Genomic DNA, 21,165 nt, shown 5'->3' on the forward strand with positions numbered 1-21,165 from the left:
TGCTGGGTGCGATCCCACTCCCAGCAGGAACGGGCAGCAGCTCCGCTGGAGGGGTCACCCCACCGGGGGCTGAAATTTGGCCCGGGGCAGGAGAGCTGAGCAGGCAGCTCGACCAGGAGATGTGGCCTGGGGCGCTGGGGGGACAGAGCCAGCCTGGAGCCCTCATCCAGCCGGGGCTCTCAGCCCCTTCCCTCTACCCTACTTCCATTTTCTCCCAGTTAGGTGCAGAGGCTCCGGCTGTAGGCACGCTGCCAGCACAGTGCTCCTCGGCTGAACAAAATGTCCCCTTGTCCCAGGGCCTGGCTTTTTGGAGCGACCGCTGCTGTGCTTCCCGAGATCCCCGCTCCTTCCCGGAGGAGCTTCGGGACTCTCCATCCAGGCGCTGACACCTGCGCTCGGCTGGGAAATGCAATTTAGGGACCGTAGAGGAAGAAGTGGAAAGAGACGCCTGGAAACCCCGGACTCCTGCTCGTAGGGGGAAGGCTGCGCGGCTGGAATCCCGGCAAGGGAGAAAGCTGTGCCGGGAATTTTATCCAGTAACAGCAAGGGAGGATGCGGCTGCCGGGAATTTTATCCAGCACCAGCAAAGGGAGGAGGATGCTGCCACCATTTTAGCGGCGGCGCTCCCGCCTGCCGCGGCCGGAACCGGGGCTGGGGGAGCCGCCGCGGAGCCGGGGGGGCACCGGGCCCCTCCGGCCCCATCCCGGCTGCTGTCCCCCGCTCGCCCCCCCGCCGGGGAGGGCTTCCTGTCCCCCGCCCGCCCTGCGGGGTCGGCCGAGCCGCGGGGAGGGGACGGGGAGGAGGGACCGGGGGCTGCGGGCGCTTCCTGCCGCCGCCCCCGCCGGGGCAGAGCGGAGCGGGGCGGGAGCTCGGCTCGGCCCGGCCCAGCCGAGCGGCGCTCCCGGGCCGAGCCAAACTTCCCGGGGGGCTCACACCAACACACGCACACGCATACATAGATATTTAATTTAATTTAATTTTTTTCCCCCGTTTTATTTTAATTTTCTCGGCACTTTCGGCGGGGCCCCTGGGGCGGAGCCGCCCTCGCCGCCGGGAGGGGCCGGTGCCCGCAGCGCCGGGGATGGGCTCCGCCGGGGCGTCCTCCGCCTAGAGCAGCCCGGCTCGGCTCGGCCCGGCCCGGCCCGGCCCGGCGCGCAGCATGGCCGCGGAGCTCAGCGCCGAGGAGGAGCAGGTAGGTCCCGCCGGGCTCCTCTTCCCCGGGTCGGGCTGGGCAGGACCTCGAGGGCTCCTTCCCCACACCGCTCCTTTCCCATCGTTTTTTGGCTAGCCCGGGTTGCCAGGCTGGTTTTTTTCCCAGCCAGGCGATTCTCCCGATGGGAAGCGCCCCCATCCCCACGCAGCCCCCCACCCATGCAGCCGCCAAAGCCGCAGCCTCCCAACCCACGCAGCGCCCACCCTGCAACCCCCATCCACGCACCCCCCCAGCCTTCCCGTTCCCCAGGAGCCCTCGCAAGGCCCCTGCCGTGGGTGCTGGGGCGTGGGTCCCGCATCCCCAGGGCAGCGTGGCCCCGCTGGCAAGGCTCCCTGCGGTGGGGATGATGCGTGGGGATGATGCGTGGGGATGGATGGATGGATGGATGCGTGTGCACGCGCTTCCCACGCCCCAGGCCTCCCGTGACGTCCCGGCTTCCTCCGCCGGCCTTGCGTCACCGCGGGAGGATGTTGCTGGGCTCGGGGAACGGGGCCCTGGAGCCGGCCGGGCCGCCTCGGGTGGCCGCAGCAATCCCTGCCTGTCCCCTCCTTTGTCCTCTTCCCCAGGCTTGCCCACCCACGGCCGCTGGGCTTCCCTGTGGATGGGGATGTGGAGCCTGGGAGCGGGACTGGGCGAGCTGCCGGGATCCCTCTGCCCCCTCGGGCTGTCACATTGGCCACGTTGGTGGCGCTGGCGACTGCAGAGCCAAGGCAAAAAGTCCCGTTTTCCTTCCAAAATGGTCGGTTTTCCAGTTGGTTGGCTGGTTGGTTTTCTCCTTTAAAAATCCTTCGTTTCTACAGGGAGGTTTAGGAGGGCTGGGATGGAGGTGCCGAGTTCCAAAACCTCCGTGGAAGAGCCCCTCCTGCAGCCTGCGGTGGTGCTCAGCAAATGCAGAGCTACCAGGCTCTTTCCTCCTGGGAGCAGCACTGCTCTCTCCAGGGTGGTAAAATCCCAAGGAATGGGGAGTGTCCTTGGAGCGTCCAAGGAGGGAGTGTCCTCTGTCCCCACAGGTGCCTGAGATTTGCGTTTCTCCTGTGTCATGGAGGGGGCAAAGCTTCCAGAAATAGAGGTTTTGGAGATCCTGCACCGGCAGGGAAGGCTGGTTTGCAGTGGGAGCAGCATCCCAGGAGAGGGATCTGAGATGTCTGGTTTGTTTGGGAATATTGGATGGAGAAGGTGAAGAGATGTTTGCAATAATGGCTCCAGGTTTGGGTCATCAGCTTGGTGTGGGGAAGGCTTCCTTTCGTGCTGCCCTCGGTGGCTTGGAAGCCAAAATAACGGAAGTTTCCTTCTTTTCGTGGGTAAGTGGTGGTTTGGGCTGGAACATGCCCTTCCTGCCATCCCTTCATCCTTCTTGGAACCATCAAGATTTCCTCCACTCTCCCCTGTTACCAACAGCAAGCCAGAGGGAAATTCACCCTTCTCCTCTTAGGCCAGCCTTGGGACATCTCTTCTACTGGCTCTCTGCACCTCCCTCCCTAGCCTATCCCCGAGGAGCCAAACCAATTTTCCTTGAAGGTTTTCAGCCCAGCTGCAGTTTTCACAGCTTTATCCCCCACTTCCCCACGCTGAAGAAGGAGGGCAGGTTTGCTGCCTGGGGGAGGAGGGCTGGGAGAACCCCTGGATTCCGGCAGCAGTGGCTTTGTCACCACCCTGCTCCAGCACAGCGGGGACGGGGATGACGCCAGCACTCCAAAGACCAGCATTGTTCCAAACGCCTGGCCACGGACAATTTCACTCTCAGTGCTGCAGAAACAGGACTTCTTGCTGCAGCTCTGGGTCACAGGCTTTGTTTTTGGCACGTGGAGCAATCCCTGTTCTGCTGGGATTGACATGTGTATAAATCCATTTGGGATTGGGGCTAGGAATGATGATGAGACCCAGTGGAGCACAAAGAGGGCAGAGCTATGGCTGGCATTGATGCTCAGCTCTGTAATGCCTGGCTCCCTGCTGTTGAATGGCAGCCCTGGTAAGTTTGGAATTTGGTTTTGTTCCCAGGGAAAGCTGGAATTCATGGCTGAACTGCCCTGCAAAGATAGTGCTTGTTCTTGTGTAGTGCATCTTCCCCTTGCAAAAAGCCTATCATCCCTCATGACAGCTGCTGGAAATGGGATTGTGTGAAGTGTGGAGGGTTAGATGTTGAGGAAGCAGACCTGAACTGCAGGCTGCATCCTCTCCTCATTGCCATCATGCCCTCTGGGCCTCTCTTCCCATCATCTGGGGACTCCCTTCCCGTTATCTTGGTGTATCATTGCCAGCTTAGGCTGTGGTGTCAGCTCTGGTCTTTGTCCAAGGGAAGTGGGATTTGTACCTGGCTCTCACTCCCATACCTTGCCTGTCCTGCATGTGCTGGGGAAGGATCTTCTTCACTTATTTTGGGTTTGCATCTGCAGCCCTGGATTTTGAGCAGCTGGGTGCCACAGGGGATGCCCTGGCAAAGCAGAGGTGTGCCCAGGATATATTGATAGGATATGTTTACAGATAGAATATATTCCTGTATGTGTGGATGTGTGCTGTGTTAAGGCTGAAGATGGTTCCTGTATTGCCCCATTTATTTTCCTGTGGTGCTTGCCTGGCTGCTTTGTGTGACTCTGGGACCAAGTTAGGGAGCTCCTGTCTGCAGAGTGCTGAGAGAGACCCCTGGGATGAGCTGGGCTCCTCTGGCCCATCCCATGAGAGGGGCTCCCTGTCCCTGCCGAGCCTCGCGCCGCCGATAAACCCCGGCCCTTCGCTTCCTCCTGTCGGAAGTCATTAACACCGACAAGCTTTTCTGGCTCAATAGCTCCCAGTAACTCTGAATAGTTCCCAGTAACTCCGTGCCTGACATCCTACACCGCCGCCTGGCTGCCTCCCTCCCTCCCGGAGCCAGCCTTCAGCACTCCCCTCCCTCTCCACCTCCTTGCTCACCATCCTCTGCTCTGGGCAGCTTGGAAGCTGGTTTATTTTGGTGTATGCCTGGGTAGGAGGAAGGCATTTTGGTGTCTCCCTCCATGCTGCCTGCATCCTTTGAGCAGGATGCAGTGGAACACTGGGCTGCACTGCCCTGTCTCCCCTGGGGCTCCTGTGTGGGACAGGGGATCAATCCACAGCAGAAGGCAAAGCTGCGTCCTGGGACCCTCCTGGTGTTCCATGTATGTGTGAAACTGGTGTTACTGGGCGAGCTGGTCCATGGCCTGTAGCAGGTCAAAGTGTCAGCTCTCAGTGTCACTGCCTGTGTTCCCACAGCCGAGTTCGCTGCCCCGTGGTGGAGCTGCAGCCCCAGGAGGCCACTGCCTGCTGATGGGGCTGTGCTGGGGGTGCTGTGTCTGAATGGGAGTTTGTTACCTGTAAAATCCTCCTTTTAGTTCCCCTCTCCTTTCCATAAGCGTACCCCAGCCTCCAGGCCATTTTTCCCACCCCTTGCTCCCTTTCCCATGCAGCATTTCTGCCGTCTCCATCACCACTGCCCTTACCTTTTGTGGTAGAGCTCCCTGCTTCACCCCGAGAAGCTGCTGGGTCTTTTGAGGATTGTATCTCCACAATGACCAGGAATGCTCCTTGGCCACCCCTCCTCCTTCTCCTCCTCCTTTCACCCTGTCTCACTGCATGCCCCTGATCTCCCCCACAGGCCACCAAGCAGTTCCTGGAGGAGATCAACAAGTGGACAGGCCAGTACAATGTGTCCCCGCTCTCCTGGAATGTGGCTGTCAAGTTCCTCATGGCCCGCAAGTTCGACGTCCTGCGGGCCATTGAGCTCTTCCACTCCTACCGGGTAAGTGAGATGGGAACCCCCCATCTGAGGGCTTCCTGCTCCCTGGGACCACCCTCCCCCTCCTCCTTTTTCTTTTTCTCTCTCCCTTACAAGTTTTATCCAGCTGGAAAATCCTTTTTCAGCCAAGGCGGGTTGCCATGGAGATCTCACCGATCCCAATCCCTTCCTGTGCTCTGGGAGCAGCTCATGGGGTGCCCTCCTGGCTGGTGTGTGCTGCCCACAGAGCATTTCCCTATATGTTAGGGATATACATCCATGATTGCCTTTTCCAACCTGGTGTTGCAAGGCTGCTCCTTCTGTTACTGGGGGGTGTACTGGAAGATGATCCCATGGAGCAGAGGTTCCCTGGGACAGCTGGGTGCCCCGTGGGGCAGAGGTGGGCCGTGCCTGTGCCCCTGTGTCCCCTGTCACTGCCCTCTGTGCCACAGGAGACGCGGCTGAAGGAGGGGATTGTGAAGCTGAAGCCGCACGAGGAGCCGCTGCGCTCGGAGCTGCTCAGTGGGAAATTCACCATTCTGGTAGGTGGGGTGTCCCCCAGGGAGTTCCCCCAGCTGGGTGGCTTATCCCAGCTCTGTTCCATGGGGGTGCTCAGGAACCTGACCCCATTTCCTCGGCAGAGCGTGCGGGACCCCTCGGGAGCCTCCATCGCCCTGTTCACAGCCAAGCTGCACCACCCCAGCAAGAGTGTGCAGCACGTGGTGCTCCAGGCTCTCTTCTACCTGCTGGACCGAGCTGTGGAGAGGTGAGCCTGCCTCTGCAGGGGTACCCTGTCTCACACTGCAGGGTCCCCAGGGAGCACGTTCCCTGCCAGGGAGATCACTGCTCCTCATAGCTTGAATTTCCCTGGTTTGAGCTCCAGCCAGTCCTCCTTATGGAGCTGTTCAGCAGGGGAGCAAAATCCCCCAAGCCCTGAGCCAGGCTCTTTGCAGCCTTGCCCTGTCCACGCCCTGGGTTCAGTTTAGCAAAGTCCTGGATTCCTTCAGGCTCTGGCTGGGGAGGAGGCAGCCCCACCATCAGACAGACGTAACGTGAGCCCTGCCAAAAATATAAACCCAGGACATTCCCCTGCCATTTATCCTGCTGGGCTCTTTCTGTTTTTGACCTTACCCATCACGAGTGATGCTGCTGAGGCAGGCTTAAGGCACAAGTCAGGCTTAAATGACGGTTGTAGGAAGAGATGGTGAAGCAGCTGGGAAGAAGCAAGGTTTGAGTCTGTGAGTCCTTCTGGAAGCATGGCAAGGGATTTTCGGGGGTCAGTGTGGGGCAGAGCTGGTGGTGCAGGAGCCAGGTGGTTGCATGTTGCGGGGTTGATGTTGTTCTTTTCCTCCTCTCAGCTTTGAGACACAAAGGAACGGGCTGGTATTCATCTACGACATGGCAGGGTCACAGTACACCAACTTCGAGCTGGACCTCAGCAAGAAGATCCTCAACCTGCTCAAGGTGGTACCTGGGGGTTCACTGATATCTGAGGACAGTGTGTGGGCCACTCACTCACCAAGAACCCAAAGTCCTGTGGTTTTGGCATCAATTTGCCCCCCAGACCACGCTGACCACGTCTCAGCCAGGAGCACCAGCTGCAGGACCTCGGGGAGGCACTGGGAGCTTGCCAGGCTGGACCCGGCTGTGGCTGCGGTGTGGCGCGGGCGGGAGGGATCAGCTGTCCCCGGGCTGGATTCCTCTCACAGCTGCTGGCAGCACTTTTGGGAAAACAGATGCAAATTATTTTTTAATCGTGCTGGCATTTGGTGCCTCCTCCCTTCTCCGGAAAGAAAATCAATAAGAGTAAATACTGGCTGGGGTGTGTTCTTTGCATAATCCTGGTTCCCAGTCTTCACCTCTCCCTGTGGAGCCAAACCCTCTGCTTACCTAATTCCAAGGAAGTAATTTGGTTCTGTATCAAGTCATAAAAGCAAGCACAGCTGTGAGCGTGCGAGGCACACTTCAGATGTGGCATTGCCCTCATGGGTTCCCTGTGCTGGCTGCTGTCACCTCTACTGGGATATGTCCCCTGCCACAGCAGAGTGGGTCTGACCCCCTCCTCATGCCCACAGGGTGCCTTCCCAGCTCGGCTCAAGAAGGTTTTCATCGTGGGAGCACCCATGTGGTTCCGTGTGCCCTACTCCATCATCAGCCTGCTGCTGAAGGAGAAGCTGCGGGAGCGGGTGAGTGGGGACCCTCCTGGCATGGGACTCTCCTGGCACAGGACCCTCAGCAGGCAGGGCTGAGGCTGCTTTCCCTTCGTGCCAGGGTGGTGGAAGCAGCTTGTGCCATTCAGCCCCATCTGCTGGAAGCTGCCAAGCACCAGACCTTTGGCATCCCTGTCCCCATCCCTGGTGAATCCTCTCCAGCCTTCTTGGAGTCACCCCTGCCTTTCCCCTTCCTCTCACAGGTGCAGATGGTGAAGATGTCAGAGCTGAAGGATCACCTGCCCCGGGAATGCCTCCCTGAGTACCTCGGAGGGTCCCTCAAACTGGACCCTCTGAGTTGGAACTGCCGGTTCCTGCCCCAGCAGAACGGGCACCCCGACCCCCTGGACGAGCTCATCCTGGTGCCGCTGGCGGCCCCCAAAGATAACGGCTCCGTCCACGTCCCCGGGCCCAAGTCTGTCACCCTGCAGGAGCTGCTGGATCATGTCAGCCACAAGCAGAAACGTGGCATCTATGAGGAGTACGAAGACATTCGGCGCAGGAGCCCGGCCGGCACCTTCGCCTGCTCTTTGTGAGTTGTGGGAGGGAGCCAGGCGCCCCTCTCACCCCAAAAAGCTGTGAGCACCCCCACCCCAGGCTTCTGCTGCTGGGTGGGGCCATCAGCCGCTTCATGGTGTGGGGCTTTGGGTTAGCAACAGAGAACCCCAGCCTAGGGTTGGTGGGAGCCCTTTTGTGGGTCCTGCAGCCTCTGGGAGTAAGGGGGAGCTGCAGAGGACAGCAGGGACCAGGACGTGGCCGGGACTCTGCTTCCCGAGGCTTTGGCCAGGTGATGGCAGCAGAGCCCAGGCTACGGGCCCCAGAGGCTTGCACAGAGGGAGGGATGCTGCCTTTGCCTGCCTGGAGTACATCCCTGCATCCCTCTCCAGGGCACCCTACAACCAGGACAAGAACCGGTACGGGGACGTGCCCTGCCTGGACCAAACCCGTGTCAAGCTGGCAAAGCCATACAGCCGCCCAGAGGTGAGCCAGCCCAGGAGGAACCCCACAGTCCTGTGGGAAGCTAGCACAGCTGTCCCAGGGGTCTGGAGGCTTTATCTCACCCCTGCTTTTCTCCCTGCAGCTGACTGACTACATCAATGCAAGCTTCATGGATGGCTACAAGCAGAGGAATGCTTACATCGGCACTCAGGGTATGGCTGAGCCAACAAGGGGATGTTCTGCTCCTGATGCACCCATGGGTTCCACCTCTCTGCCCAGTGTCAGCCGCTGGCCATGGGGGACATCCCAGGAGCTGGGCACTGCCCAGCAGGTCCCCCTTCTCCCAGGGGGTATTTACTCCTCACTGGGTGTATTTATCCCCTCTCAGTTTCCAGCTAGTGGACTGAAGTTTTTCCTGGAAGAGAGCAAGGGGATTCATCTTCACCCATGATAGCAGCCCTCTCCCTGCCCCTATCCCAGCTCTGGATTTGCCCCATCTGCCCAGGGATGAGCAGAGAGGCAGGATCAGCGCTGAGCCATAGGGACACAATGCTGGAGGTGACAGTCAGTGGCAGCTCCAGACTGTTCATGGATCCACACCTGGGTCAGCCCCTACAGGAACGGACTGTGGTTTCCTGGCGGGGGGGTGATGGGGGGCTGGTGGATTCCACTGGACAGGGGGTTGCCCAGATCCATGAGGTTTTGGGCTGATGTGTTGGTTGTCCCTGCAGGGCCTCTGGAAAACACCTACGGTGACTTCTGGCGCATGGTGTGGGAGCAGAACGTCCTGGTGATTGTGATGACAACCCGGTGAGTGCTCATGGAGGGACACAGCCCTCTTTTTCTGTGCCAAATGAGCAGTTCTGGTGTGGGATAAGCAATGCTGGGCTCGGGCAGTGATCCTGCAGCAGTGGTGCCAGCCAGAGCCCCACAGAGGCGGGACATTGGGTCAAGGATAGATTGTTTGTTCCCTGTGGGATCCCCAAAGGACCAAGGCTGGGTGGTATGGGAGATGTCTCAGGCAGGACAAGGAGGACATTACCAGCTTGTTGTTGTCATGCTCCCAGGCTGGAGGAGGGAGGCAGGAGGAAGTGCGGCCAGTACTGGCCCCTGGAAAAGGACTTCCAGGTGTGCTTTGGGGCCCTGACCATCACCAACCTGGGCGTAGAGAACCTCAACCATTACAAGAAAACCATCCTGGAGATCCACAGCTCAGAGGTGCGTGGGCACAGCTGCCTGGTGGAGGAATGGCATGGGGGCACCAGGGGTCAGGGGAGGAAAGAGAGTCTAAACCCCCTGCTTTCCCCAGACCAGGGAGAGGCGGCTGGTGTCCCACTTCCAGTACCTGAGCTGGCCAGATTATGGCGTCCCCTCTTCCGCTGCCACTCTCATTGACTTTTTGGGGGCCGTGAAGCAGCAGCAGAGAGTGGCTGTCAGCGCCCTGGGACCTCGCTTCAAGGGCCACCCCGGGGGACCCCCAGTTGTGGTGCACTGCAGCGCTGGCATTGGCAGGACAGGTAATGGGTGTGGGGGAGGATTGGGGATGGTGGGGTGACAGGTCCAGCTTTCCTGAGGCATTTCCATCCTGGGGATCCACTGTCTCTGTCTCTCTGGGGAGCCTCTCAGGGATCCTCAGCCAGTCCCGAGTCGGCAGACACCGAGGGGCAGCCCCGACACAGCCGACAGCGGGGAGACACTCTCTGTGCCCCGAGGGTACTGAGGGCACCTAGGCTGGAGGGGAGACACTCTCTGTCTGTGCCCCGAGGGTGCTGAGGGCACCTGGGCTGGAGGGGAGACACTCTCTGTGCCCCGAGGGTACTGAGGGCACCTAGGCTGGAGGGGAGACACTCTCTGTGTGTGCCCCGAGGGTGCTGAGGGCCCCTGGGCTGGGGGGAGACACTCTCTGTGTGTGCCCCGAGGGTACTGAGGGCACCTGGGCTGGGGGGAGACACTCTCTGTGTGTGCCCCGAGGGTACTGAGGGCACCTGGGCTGGGGGGAGACACTCTCTGTGCCCCGAGGGTACTGAGGGCACCTGGGCTGACAGCAGGGAGACACTCTCTGTGTGTGCCCCGAGGGTGCTGAGGGCACCTGGGCTGGGGGGAGACACTCACTGTGTGTGCCCCGAGGGTACTGAGGGCACCTGGGCTGGGGGGAGACACTCTCTGTGCCCCGAGGGTACTGAGGGCACCTGGGCTGGTCGGCTGTGCAGCACAAGAGACACCAGAGACATCGGTAGAAGATAAAGGGCCGACTCCTAGCAGGGGTTAATCCAAGGTTTTTTATTCAGGGGCTCTGGGGAGCTCCTGCACCTTAGGGGGCCTCCTGCTGAGCGCCCCGGGAGATGTGCTAAGGTTACATTTAAAGGGAGGTGGAAACCCAAATAGATAACATTTTACTAACCAAGAAGTGACCCTAAGGGATGGGTATTGGGGGTAGACATTTAGGACAGCGTATGGGGCAAGGCTTGGGGGGCTGACCCCTGGCCTCTGGCTAATCACTCAAAGACCTAGACCAAAGCTTCTAGATGGAGGGGATGGGATGCTGAGTGATTGACAGAGAGCCAGGGTGGGGGTTTGGGGATGATCTCAGCAAGGGAGAGCGATTACACAGGTAAAGGGAGGGGGGTACAGTCTGGGATAAACCATTTGGGAAAAATACAGGGATACAAAACAAAACACTTCAAAGTATTACAAAGTATAAAAACACACTACAAGAACCCACGGTGTGTTTGCAAGCTGAGACATGTCCTCAGGACTTCCCACAACCATCAGACCTGGGAGAAGTCCCCAGATGCCCTTAGGAGATCAGTGGAGGGCTGAGCACCAGCACTCCATTTCTCACAAGGGGCGATGATGGTGCCATTCGGTGTCTGATGCCATCCCATTGCCGTCCCTAGGTACCTTCTGCGCACTGGACATCTGCCTGTCACAGCTGCAGGACGTGGGCACGCTGAACATCTACCAGACAGTGCTGCGCATGCGGAGCCAGCGCGCCTTCAGCATCCAGACCCCCGAGCAGTATTACTTCTGCTACACCGCCATCCTGGAGCACGCCCAGCGCGAGGGGCTGCTGCTCACCAACCACAGCCGGGCCGCCCAGGAGAAGAGCTCGCCGGGGCACTGAGACCCTCTGCCTCCCTCGGACGCCGCTGCCCATCCTCGGGGGCTGCCCCGCCGGGACTCAGCAGGGCCAGAGCACCTCAGCTGTCAGCACTGCTATGGAACTGTGCCTTATTCAACCCAAATGGTGGCTGCCACTTTGCCGGCACGGGAAGGGGCTCTGACTCCTCTCCGTCGTGTTTCGGTTGGGTTTGGATGGTTGGGGAGGTGGTTTGTCTTCTCTTCGAGTTGTTGGGTTTTTTTATTTTGTTTTTGGTTTTTTTGTTGTTGTTGGGACCACCTAAGATGTACCTAGAGAGGGTCTTTGCAAAGTCCTAGGAAATGTATTCCCAGTCCTGGGGCTGAGGAAGAGGCACGTGCTTCGGTCTCACCTGACGCTCCATGTGTGTGTCTGTATGTATGTGTGTATATAATATACCCCCGCTGTGACACCCTGGCTATTATATAGATACATATATACAACCTCCCCTTTAGCAGCTCCCAAGGGTCCCCGCTGTCCTGCCACCTCACTGCTGTGATCTCTGGAGCGGTGAGTTTGGTCCTGGCTCTGTCTTGTCTTCCCCCTTGCCCTTATTTCCCCTCATGGGCAGCGTTGGGACCCAGTACCCACTCCTGTGCCCATCCCGCTGGAGGCACAAGGATACCTGATGGTGTCCCCCTCTGTTTCTTTGTCTCATCCTCCCCACAGAGAGAGATAGCAGCAGTGCTCCTGGGAGGATCTGGAGGATTGGGTTGTCTGTCTGGGGGGTGCTGAGCTGGCAGGCATCCCCTGGCCCTTGGGTGCCACTGAGGGAGTCACTAGGTACGAGGTGACAGGGTGACGGGGCCGTGGGGACCGACCGGCTCTCCAGGTTGCCTGGCTTTCCCAAGCTGCCACTGGGAACCCGCAGACCCAGCCCTGCGTTGAGTCATGGGCTGGGAAAGCGCTGAGCAAGAGTAAACCCCAAACCCTGGAGAGGCAACGAGTCCTGCCCCAGCCCCAGCCCCACCACTGCCTGGGCCTCCCCAGCTTTATACTGTAATAAGCTCTTTGAATGTGTATATTCTTATTTTTTTATAATCTTGGGGGAGGGGGGCGCAGGGGTTGGGCGGTTTTGTTTTGTTTTCTTTTGGGGGTTTTTTGTGTTTGGTTTTTTTTTTTTTTTTTTGTATTTAACATTAACTTGATCCAAGCCAGAGCCAGAAGTATTTGTAAATGTTCCTATTTTGCTCTCAGAGAAACCTTTTTGTTGTTGTTACTTTTTTGGGAGTTGTTTTGTTTTTATTTGTATTGATATATAAATATACCACCAGTGACCAGTCCTCTTTGCTGTCGTGGGGGCATTGGGCAGGACAGAAGGAGGGAATTCAGGGCTTTGCATGGGCTGTGATCTCTAAAAACCAGCTGGCTCTGGCCTTATCCCTGGCTAGATGTGGACTTTGAGGAGCACAAGGCTGTGTTTAGGGCTTCTTCTGGCCTGGGTGAGGCTGAGACAGAGATAACCAGGCTGCAGGAAGCTTTCCTGGGCAGGCAGGATAGTGTCAGGAGGGAAGGCAGCACAATGAGCTGGCGTAGCCAGGGGGGACACAAGCCACCCTGCTCCAAGCTCCTGCCTCTTTTCCCAGGGCCTTGACAAGCCTCAGGATATCAGTCTCCTGTCTGGCTATGGTATCTGCCTGCTGCTACCTTTTGCTGCAGGATTTGGGGGTGCAGGCATCGCCTCTGTGCTTCTGGATCCCCTCTGAGCTGGCATGGAGGGCACAAAAATTAGGGGGAACTCCTGGGGCTGTCAGGGAGCCCCAGTGCCTTCAGGTGCAAGCAATGCCAGTCCCAGAGCAGCAGCAGCAGCAGCCTGAGGCTTAGGGATGAGGGAACAAAAAAGGCAGCTTGTGCAAATGAAGCCCTAGAGCCAGCCAGAGAGCTCGTGCCCCAGAGCAGGGCAGCTGGCGGGTGTGAAGAGCAGCACCTGTGTTTGTTCAGCTGGAGCCTAAAAAAGTGAGGGATGCCAGTGTCTTTCTAGGACTAGCACAGGGAGAAGCTTTCCCCTGTGCTCTGTGGGTGGACTGGCGTGGCTGTGCCAAATTGAGGTCAGACACAAGCACTGGAAGGCTGGAAAAGAACCAGAGGCAGCAGGGAATTTGTCTGGAAGGGCTGCATGTCCCAGGGCAAAGTGCACTGGAGAGAGAGAAGTGGGTGTTGGGAGCACCCCTGGAGGTGTGCACATCCTGCCTGAGAGTGATTCTGGTTCAGCTGCAGTGTCCCATCCTTCCAGGTACCATTTTCCACCCAGCTGTCTCCTGGAGCACCATCAGCCCAGGCAGTGTGATCTGCTCCTCCGGCTCAGCCTGCCCCAGAGTTTCCCTCCAGGCACCCATTGCAGGGTGGCTCCTCCAAGAGAGCTCTCATCCTCTGAAGGAAGGCTCCTGGGGCCCTACCTCCTCACTGCCAAACTTTTTCACCCAGCTGGGCTTTCTCAGCACACGTGCAGGAGGGGAGTGTTGGCAGTTCATTGTTAATCCTGTGCTGTCAGCAGCAGCTCTCTGTGGCTCAGCGGGGCTTTTGGCGAAGTGCTGGGTCCAGATCAGAAAGCTGCAGGTGATGCCAAGTGTCCCACGTGGCCCCACGAATGTGCCCAGCCCATGTCTCTTTTCCACTGGCTGTGAAAACCCAACCAAGCCCGTTCTGTGCACATGGTAAAGGTGGTTGTACATTCTAGCTCAATCCCACAGGATGTGGGCACAGAGAACCAAAACGTTTCCAAGACTCGTGTGCTGGGTATCTGATAGGAATAACCAGAGGAGAGGGAGGAAGATAACCAACTCTGGCTCTGAATGGGAACAGCTCGGATATGCTGCTCCCTTCGAGGAGGGATGAAGAGCCCATCTGTGCTGGAGGCGGAGGAAAAGGTTGTAAACCTTTTCCATGGGAAAACAACCCAAACATTCACCCTCCCTTACTATTTCCAGGGCTGCGTTTCTTCTCAAAGCCAGCATTTTCAGTCCTCTTGCACAACATGATGTTTTGTTCCATCCATTCCTTCTGTGCCAGCAGGTCCTGCTCAGCAGTAGAAACAAGGATTTCTCTGGAAATGGTCACTTCACGCAGACAGCCAAAAGTTACTGGAAAGAAAAACTTTGTGTTGTTTGGAGAGCGGTGGGAAAAATGGGCTGTTGAGTGCAAGCAGCCTGATGCCTGGAGGATCTCCTCTTCCCTGGAGTAGCCCAGAGATGGGGATCAGCTACCACAGGCAAAAGTAACACCACAGCATGAAATCCAAAGTTCCGCTGGAGTTTGGAAACGGGGATTTAAAGGCATTGCAGGGCAATCCTAAAGCGGCGCTGCCATTGCTGCGCCCACCTGTCTCATTTGGCTTTCTTGGCTGCGTGCACGCCTCACTAATGACGATTACTTTAGTGCTTGTAATTTTGTACCCTGGGAGTTTGGAAAGAGCCTAGCTCCAGAGCGCTTCATTTCCCAGCCCTTCTGCTTCCTTGCCTCCGGTTTCCAAGGCTCAGTCTCGATCTCCAGTGGCACCGCAGCCCATGCAGGCTCAAACCCCCATGTCGAGAGCCCTTCCAGGGGTTAAACCGAGCTGCAGCTCCCAGCTACAGAGAGACAGAGGAGAGAGCTCCTCTGCTTGTCCCAGCACCACCCCACTGCCTGCGCCTGCAACGCTCTCCCGCTCTGAGAAAGGGAAGAACAGCTGGAAAGAAAAAAAAATACAACTAGGAGATTTGGACCTTGTTTGAGTAAAGGTGCTTGAAACACACATTTTAACAGAAGTGTGGAACATGGGTGTTTGTATTTCACCCTTTCCCGAGCACGCTCTAGATGCCCAGACGAGCAGTAAGGGGCGGCCAGGCCTGGCTGCTGCAGCCTCCGTCTGGGGAGCCCAGCAGCCCGCTCCACAACTTTCCAAAGGGAGACAAACACGGTGATTGCAGGCATCAACCCCCACGTCCAGCTCGTGTTCTAGCGGAGGGGAAGGCCGGCTGCCGCCGCGGGGGCACCGGCTCGCCCGGCTCCCTCCCGCCCTCCGCCGCCGGGAGAGGCCTGTCCCTCACACCCCCTCGCTCGCGGCCCCCCTCCCTCCCGCCGTGGGCGGTGCGGCCGTGACGATCGGCACCGCGGGGCCAATCCGCCCCGGGGGGAGTTCCCCCTCCATTCAGGGCTGCTCGCCTGCGCGTTGAGGGTAGGTAACAGCTGCTTCCCCCACACGCACTTTCCCAGCTTCGCCCCCCTTCACGGGAATCGCTTCCCAAGGGCCGGGCGGGCGGCCGGGCGGGAACCTGAGGGAAAAGGGGGGGGTGGGAGGAGAGGGAAGCGCGCGCGCGCGCTCCGGATCCCGCCGGCGGGAAGCGCGCGACGGGCGGGGGGGGAGGCGAGTGACTGAGTGTGTGTGTGCGGGGGGGACGGAGGGAGGGGGCCATTGCCGCGGCGGCCACGCCCCCTTCCTGGCACGCCATTGGCTGCAGCGACTGAGGGCACCGCCCCCCGCGGCGCGCACCGCCCACGGCCCCCCCCTCCTCCTCGGTGCGTGCGTGCGTGAGTGTGAGCGTGTGCGAGTGTGCGGGGCGTGTGCGGGAGCGAGTGTCTGTGTGCGCCCTGTGCCCCCCGCCCGCACGTGTAACCGACCCGCCCCACGTGGGGCGCCGCCATCCCGGAAGTGAAGGGGTCGGGGACAAAAGGCAGCGCCGCGCCGCCCCCGGGCCCGGGCCCCGCCGCCAAGCCCCCCCCTCCCCTCCCGCCGCCGAACCGGTTAGCACCGGGGCCCGGGGCCCGGGGGAGGACGACGGGGGGAGCCGCTGGCGCGGGCCGCGGCCGCGATGTAAACATTCCACAAAAGGGCTCCCCAGAGAGGGGGGCGTGGTCTCGCCGGTGGCGGGCGGGGCCAATTCGCCGCGTGGGTGGGCTTCTCGCCGTGACGGCGGCGCGGCCCCGCTCTCCAATTGGCTGGAGTTTTGGTATCACAGCCAATAGGGCGGCGGGAGAGGCGGGACGGGGGCGGGGTGCGCTGCTTATACGGACATTTTTCTTCGGCGGTCGCTCCCCCCCCTCCTCTCCTCCCTCCCTTCCTCTCCACATCCCCTTCCTGGGGGCCGCGGCCAATAGGGGAGGGCCTGGTGGGCGGGGCCAGCGCTCCCATTGGCCGAGACGGTGACGGGCGCGCGTCTCAGCCAACGGGCGCTCGGGGCTCCCCCCCTGCGCGAGGAGGGGCGGGATTTCCCGGGGAACAGAGAAGCGGGCAGCGCTCCGCCGCGGCGGCCGACAGACGGTTACTCCATCTTACCCCCCCCGCCGAGCCCCCCGCCCCCGCCGGGGCACCGGCGCCGCCCCCGCCCGCCCCCCCCCTCCGGGAGGAGGGGCGCGGGGACCCCCCCTTCTCACTGCGCCGGGGACAGCCCGCCCCCGCCGCCCGCCCGGGAGGTGCCCGCCACCCCCGGACCCTGAGGGAGACCCGGCCGCTGCCAGGAGCCGCTTCGAGGTAAGGAAGAGCGGGGCGGCGGGGACGGGAGGCCGCCGGGCCCGGGGCCGGCCCCCTCCGGCGATCCGTAGGGGGCGGGGCCCGGCGCCGGTGCGGCGGCGGCGCGGGGTTGAGGGGGGGGGCCGGTCGGTGCCCGCGGCGGGGCTCCCCGGGGAGCCCCGGCCCGCGCGGGCGGCCGCGCGTCCTCCCGCCCCGCCCCGCCCCGCCGGGGTGTCCCGGCCCCGGCATGGCGGGAGCGGCGGGCGGAGCGTGCGGCGGCCGCTGGGCGCGCTGCGAGCCGGGCGCCGCCTCCTCCCCCCGCCCCTCCGCCCGCCCTCCGCCCGGTGCCGCTCCCGGGCTGCGGCGGGACCGCCCCCGGCAGCGCTCGCCCGCATTGCACGGCCCCGGTACCGGCCGCACCGCGCGCCGGGGCTCCCGCCCGCCCGGGGGGCGTTCCGAGAGCCGAGGGGGCGGCGCGGTGCTCCCCGGTGCCGCTGTTCGCCCAACTTCCCGGCGGAGTTGCCGTGAAGGCGCTGTGCCGGTGCCGGTCCCCGCGGCACGGGCGCTCCGCGGCGGCTCCGGGCTGGCCGAGGCTCCCCCGTGGCTCTCGCAGCTCTCCCGCTCCGCAGCGCGGCTCTCCGAAAGGACCTGTTGGAGCGGCACAGGCACGGAAACCCGAGAGCTCCTCGTGCACCCGTTAATTTATCCGCGATTTTAATAGCGAGCCCGAGCCCTCTGCGCGTCCTCCCGTGCTCTGAACTTGGCAGATGCTTACATTGGTATTTCATCCATTTTTTTTTAAATGCTTCAGGCTGTTGTACATCTCTAGAAACTACTTTAGGGTTGGGTTTTTTTTGATAGCAGGAGGCTGGTGGAGTTCAGGTAGCTTTAAAAGTATGACTGTGCTTTGTGTCTGCTTTACTAAATTCTGTTTTTTCTGCCTCTTCCTGGCCTGGGTTCAGAGCCATTCTGAATTTTAACAGTCATTATTTGTGTGAATAGCACATGTGCTCAGATACAAATTGCATCCCTGAAGAAATGTATTTATTTGGACCACTGAAATGGGGCAAAATAAGTTCTGTCAGCTCTATTTTAAACTCATTATCAAAGGCATCTCCAGCTGTGCATGGATTTTCAGTCTCCCACGCTGTCCAGAGGAACCTAAACCTGGTCTGTGTGTTAAAGTGTAGCTTAAGGCTGACATAACACCTCATGTTTCTTTTAACTTGCCGCTTTTGGTTGTGCTAGAACGTGCAGGCTCAGTAAACAAGTGGGAAATGCCCAACTTAATTCAGTACAGCTGTATCTGTACTGGCCATTTTCCACTCCTGACTTGTAATTATTAAAAAAAATACAGTTTCAGAAAAGTAAGCATTACTATATAGGATTAACTGTATAGTGCAGTATTTTAAATTAAAATGGCATCTTATTTTAATACACTAATTTTAAAGCATCTGTGAAACTTCCCTCATCACATAAAGTGCTTTGGCAGCCAGGTGTCAGCCTGTGCTGGATCTCCAAGAGTAGAAAACCCCTTTTTAACTTTTTAGGGTCTTTTTCTTTTCCCCTGCTGAGGTGAAGTTAGCGGTTTTTCACATGGGTACGCTCTTTGCAAAAGGAAATCGTGCTTTCTCCCCCCAGAGTATCTTCTCCTCATCCCTCCCACCTTCTGCTTCTGCTGAAGACACATGGTCTCAGCATGAATTAGTTTGAGATGCTGCAACGTAGTCGTTCATCCAAAAAAAACAGCACTAATTCGCTCAAGTTTGGGGGAAGTCAGGCTGGTTTTGTGGGCAGTGTGGGGAAGGGGGATGCTCTCCCCCTGGCCCAGCCTGGGTTGCTGGGGGAGCCCTCTGCTCAGGCTCCTGGCACGTGTGGGGCTGGGAGCATCGTGTTGGAATTGGCAGGCGGATCATTTACGTTTCCAGGATTTATGAATCGTTTTCTGTCCAGATTGCTGTTCTGGACTTCTCCAGCGTTGGAAAGCTTTTATGGCTGTTGGAGCTGGAGCAGAAAAGAGCCCCATAATAGCTGTCACTTCAGCCTGGGCTGTGCTTTTGGGACCAGGCTACTTTTTTCCAACCCTGCTGGGGTCTTGTCTTTTTTCATTTGGTTAAATAAAAGGATTCTGATCATTCCCTCTGTGCATGGGGTAGGTACAGTTAGGAAACAGGGCAGAAGAATGCTCTGAGCTCTGTTGAGCGTGTTTTGAATCGTGTCCGTGGTGGTGTTTGGCACCTGGGCCACTTTTTGGCAAAGCAAGGATCAATGCCTCACCAACTTGTTCCCCATCTGGACGAGTGGGGTTTTTTTGTGTCCCATCTGCCTCTTGGTGAGTGCTGGCACGATGTCACCCTGCAGAAAACTCCCCCAACTGCTCCCAAAGCTTCAGGTCGTGCTTTTCCAGCACCTTTTTCTAAGGATGCTTCTCATTTCATTTTGGAATGATGCTCTGATCCCAGATGTGCCTTTCTGTAGCGTGGCCAAGGGGTTATCCCCGTGCTGCAGGGCTGTGTGGCACCATAAAAACAAAGTGTAGCAGTGACTGCTGAACAAGCTGGGTCATGTTCTGGAAGTCGTGTGGCTGGGTTAGCAGCACTGCTGGAACCTGAGCTGGCTCCTTTCAGCAGGCACTGCTGTGCACTCCTCCATAATCCTGTGTGGGATGTGTCCTGCAGGACATCCGTGACTGTTCCGGGAGCAGAGCTGACACTCACACTTGCTGCTCCCTACTTTTGAGTCCTCTCTCCCTCGAAAGAAAACCTTTTAAAAAGCCCTCACGTGTGTTAAACGAATCCTCTGCAGCTCTGCAATTTCCCTGCAGTTTTTCAGAGGGATCAAAATCCTCTCCAGTGGGTTTTTACAGCTTGTTGGTGGAGCTGGTGTTTATTCACAGGTACACTGGGTTTCCAACAGGTGTTGAGGCAGTGCACCTTCCCAATTTGCTTTCTTCCTAGTCTCTATTTGGCTTTTTCTTTTAACTTTACCAGCTGATCTCCAATGCCTGAAGACCCTGCTTATCTGGTGGGAAAACCTGTAGCAGAAATAATGGAGATTTTGGGGATATTATGTGGTAAAATGCTGGGGAGCAGAGCTGCCACCAGAGAGGTGGTTTTGTGATGGAAGAGGAGAGCACCTGGGCTCTGGTGCCTCTGTTGCTCCCATGGAGCAGTGAGCAGGCAGGAGGAGAGCCCTGCAGTGCTCCTCCAGCTGAATCCAGCCTCGTCCCCTCTTTGTTCCTTCTCCTTCTGTGTCAATACTGCCACTCCTTTGCTCTCCTCAGTAGAGGCAAAGGGATGTGCTCCACTTGCCCTTATCTGTCCCACCAGCTCATGTGGGGCAGATGGATGGGAAACCCTCTGATGAAGCTGGTGAGGTAAAATTCCATAATTCTAGCATTGTTACTGAGATGCAACATAGCTTTTCTTAATTTTTCCTTTGCTTTACCAGCTGAAGATCCTGTGTGTGTGTGTGTCTGCCTGATGAATCCTACCTGTGGCACGGAGCTGGGAGGTGGCACAGGTGGGAAGATCCAGAGGTGTGTTCCCTTTTCCTGCAAAAAAACCCTAAAAAAGCCTAAAAACTAAAAACCTCCGGGGAAAAAAAAACAATAGTTTTCATCCTCCCCTAGACAGAATGAAGTGTGCTCCTTTTAAGGAGTTAAAAGGGAGTTTGGGTAGAAATGCTGCTGGGGAAAGGGAATTCAATTCTTGACTTGGTCTGCTCAGGTGGAGCTAAGATCTCCTGCATCCATCCTGTTAATGCTTTTAACAAAGGAAAGTACCTGAATTTTGTGACTTACTTTCAGTCCCTGCTGTATTTTGAGGGCTTTTCAACCCTCAAATTAAGGTTACAGATGTTGCAGTTTGAATTGGGGCTCTGTCAATCTGCACTTCAAAGTCCATGAGGGGATGCCAGAGATGTGTGCTGCATTTCTGAGATGATGCATAAGCATAGTATTGTTTGTAATGTGGAGGGAAAACTCTTGGTACAAGTCTTTGATGTTGTGTGCTTATTCTCAAAATATCTTTCCCTTAGCTGGGCTTTGCCATCATTAAGGAGAAATCAGTTGTTACTGAGGGTGGAAGTGGGTGGAATTGGCCCTTTGAGCAGCATGCTTTGGCTAAATCAGTTCAAAATGACATATGTAGTCCTGGGTTTCATCTCATTGTTCCTTCCTCAGCTTTTTTTGGTGGGCTGTAGGAGGAGAGGGACTTTCTGCAGGACAGATCTCTCCAGCTTTTGAACAGAGGAGATTGGTGGGAGATGCCAGGTGAAGATTAGCAGGACTTCAGTGAGGAAATTAATGCACTTTGGGACCATTCAGCACCACATCTCCTCCTGCAGGATGCAGACCAGTCACTGTTGGGGTGCTGGTCTGCTTTCCCCTCTCTCTCTGGTTTGGGTGGTGATGGATGCAGAGTTACCATCACCTGTCTCTGTCTGGGTACAGCAGAGCTTTGAGACCATCTCTCTGCTAGGATTAATAAAGCCTGCCAATTAGCCATCTTC

General features: G+C 58.2%; 2 protein-coding genes across 4 annotated transcripts in view; both read left to right on the forward strand.

Annotated features, from left to right (window-relative positions):
• PTPN9 (protein tyrosine phosphatase non-receptor type 9) lies at positions 1–12,511 on the forward strand. Its single transcript, XM_054641950.2, has 13 exons — positions 1–1,192; positions 4,821–4,964; positions 5,393–5,482; positions 5,582–5,706; positions 6,299–6,404; positions 7,016–7,126; positions 7,354–7,682; positions 8,038–8,131; positions 8,232–8,301; positions 8,821–8,899; positions 9,157–9,307; positions 9,399–9,606; positions 10,987–12,511. Exons 1-13 carry the CDS (start codon positions 1,160–1,162, stop codon positions 11,211–11,213), a joined length of 1,767 nt encoding a protein of 588 aa, XP_054497925.1. The 5' UTR covers positions 1–1,159; the 3' UTR covers positions 11,214–12,511.
• Positions 12,512–15,321: 2,810 nt separating this feature from the next.
• SIN3A (SIN3 transcription regulator family member A) overlaps positions 15,322–21,165 on the forward strand; it is a 32,327-nt gene continuing 26,483 nt past the window's right edge. The window contains exon 1 of one of the 3 annotated variants that reach the window (XM_077185414.1): positions 15,322–15,381. The gene's annotated coding sequence lies outside the window, so the exon portion shown is untranslated. Of the gene's footprint in view, positions 15,382–16,397; positions 16,675–17,296; positions 17,433–21,165 lie in introns of those variants that run through there. The other 2 variants (XM_054642086.2, XM_054642087.2) reach the window with 2 other exon arrangements.

This window comes from Agelaius phoeniceus, chromosome 13 (assembly GCF_051311805.1).
Source record: "Agelaius phoeniceus isolate bAgePho1 chromosome 13, bAgePho1.hap1, whole genome shotgun sequence".
Taxonomy (NCBI): domain Eukaryota; kingdom Metazoa; phylum Chordata; class Aves; order Passeriformes; family Icteridae; genus Agelaius; species Agelaius phoeniceus.

What these genes read in the sequence shown, in the direction of transcription:
- PTPN9 (XM_054641950.2), top strand. Translation starts at nt 1,160, where the DNA reads ATGGCCGCGGAGCTCAGCGCCGAGGAGGAGCAG. An exon ending in AGCCATACAGCCGCCCAGAG is followed by an intron (nt 8,132 to 8,231) that starts GTGAGCCAGCCC and finishes TTCTCCCTGCAG; the next exon opens with CTGACTGACTACATCAATGC. An exon ending in GTGATTGTGATGACAACCCG is followed by an intron (nt 8,900 to 9,156) that starts GTGAGTGCTCAT and finishes TCATGCTCCCAG; the next exon opens with GCTGGAGGAGGGAGGCAGGA.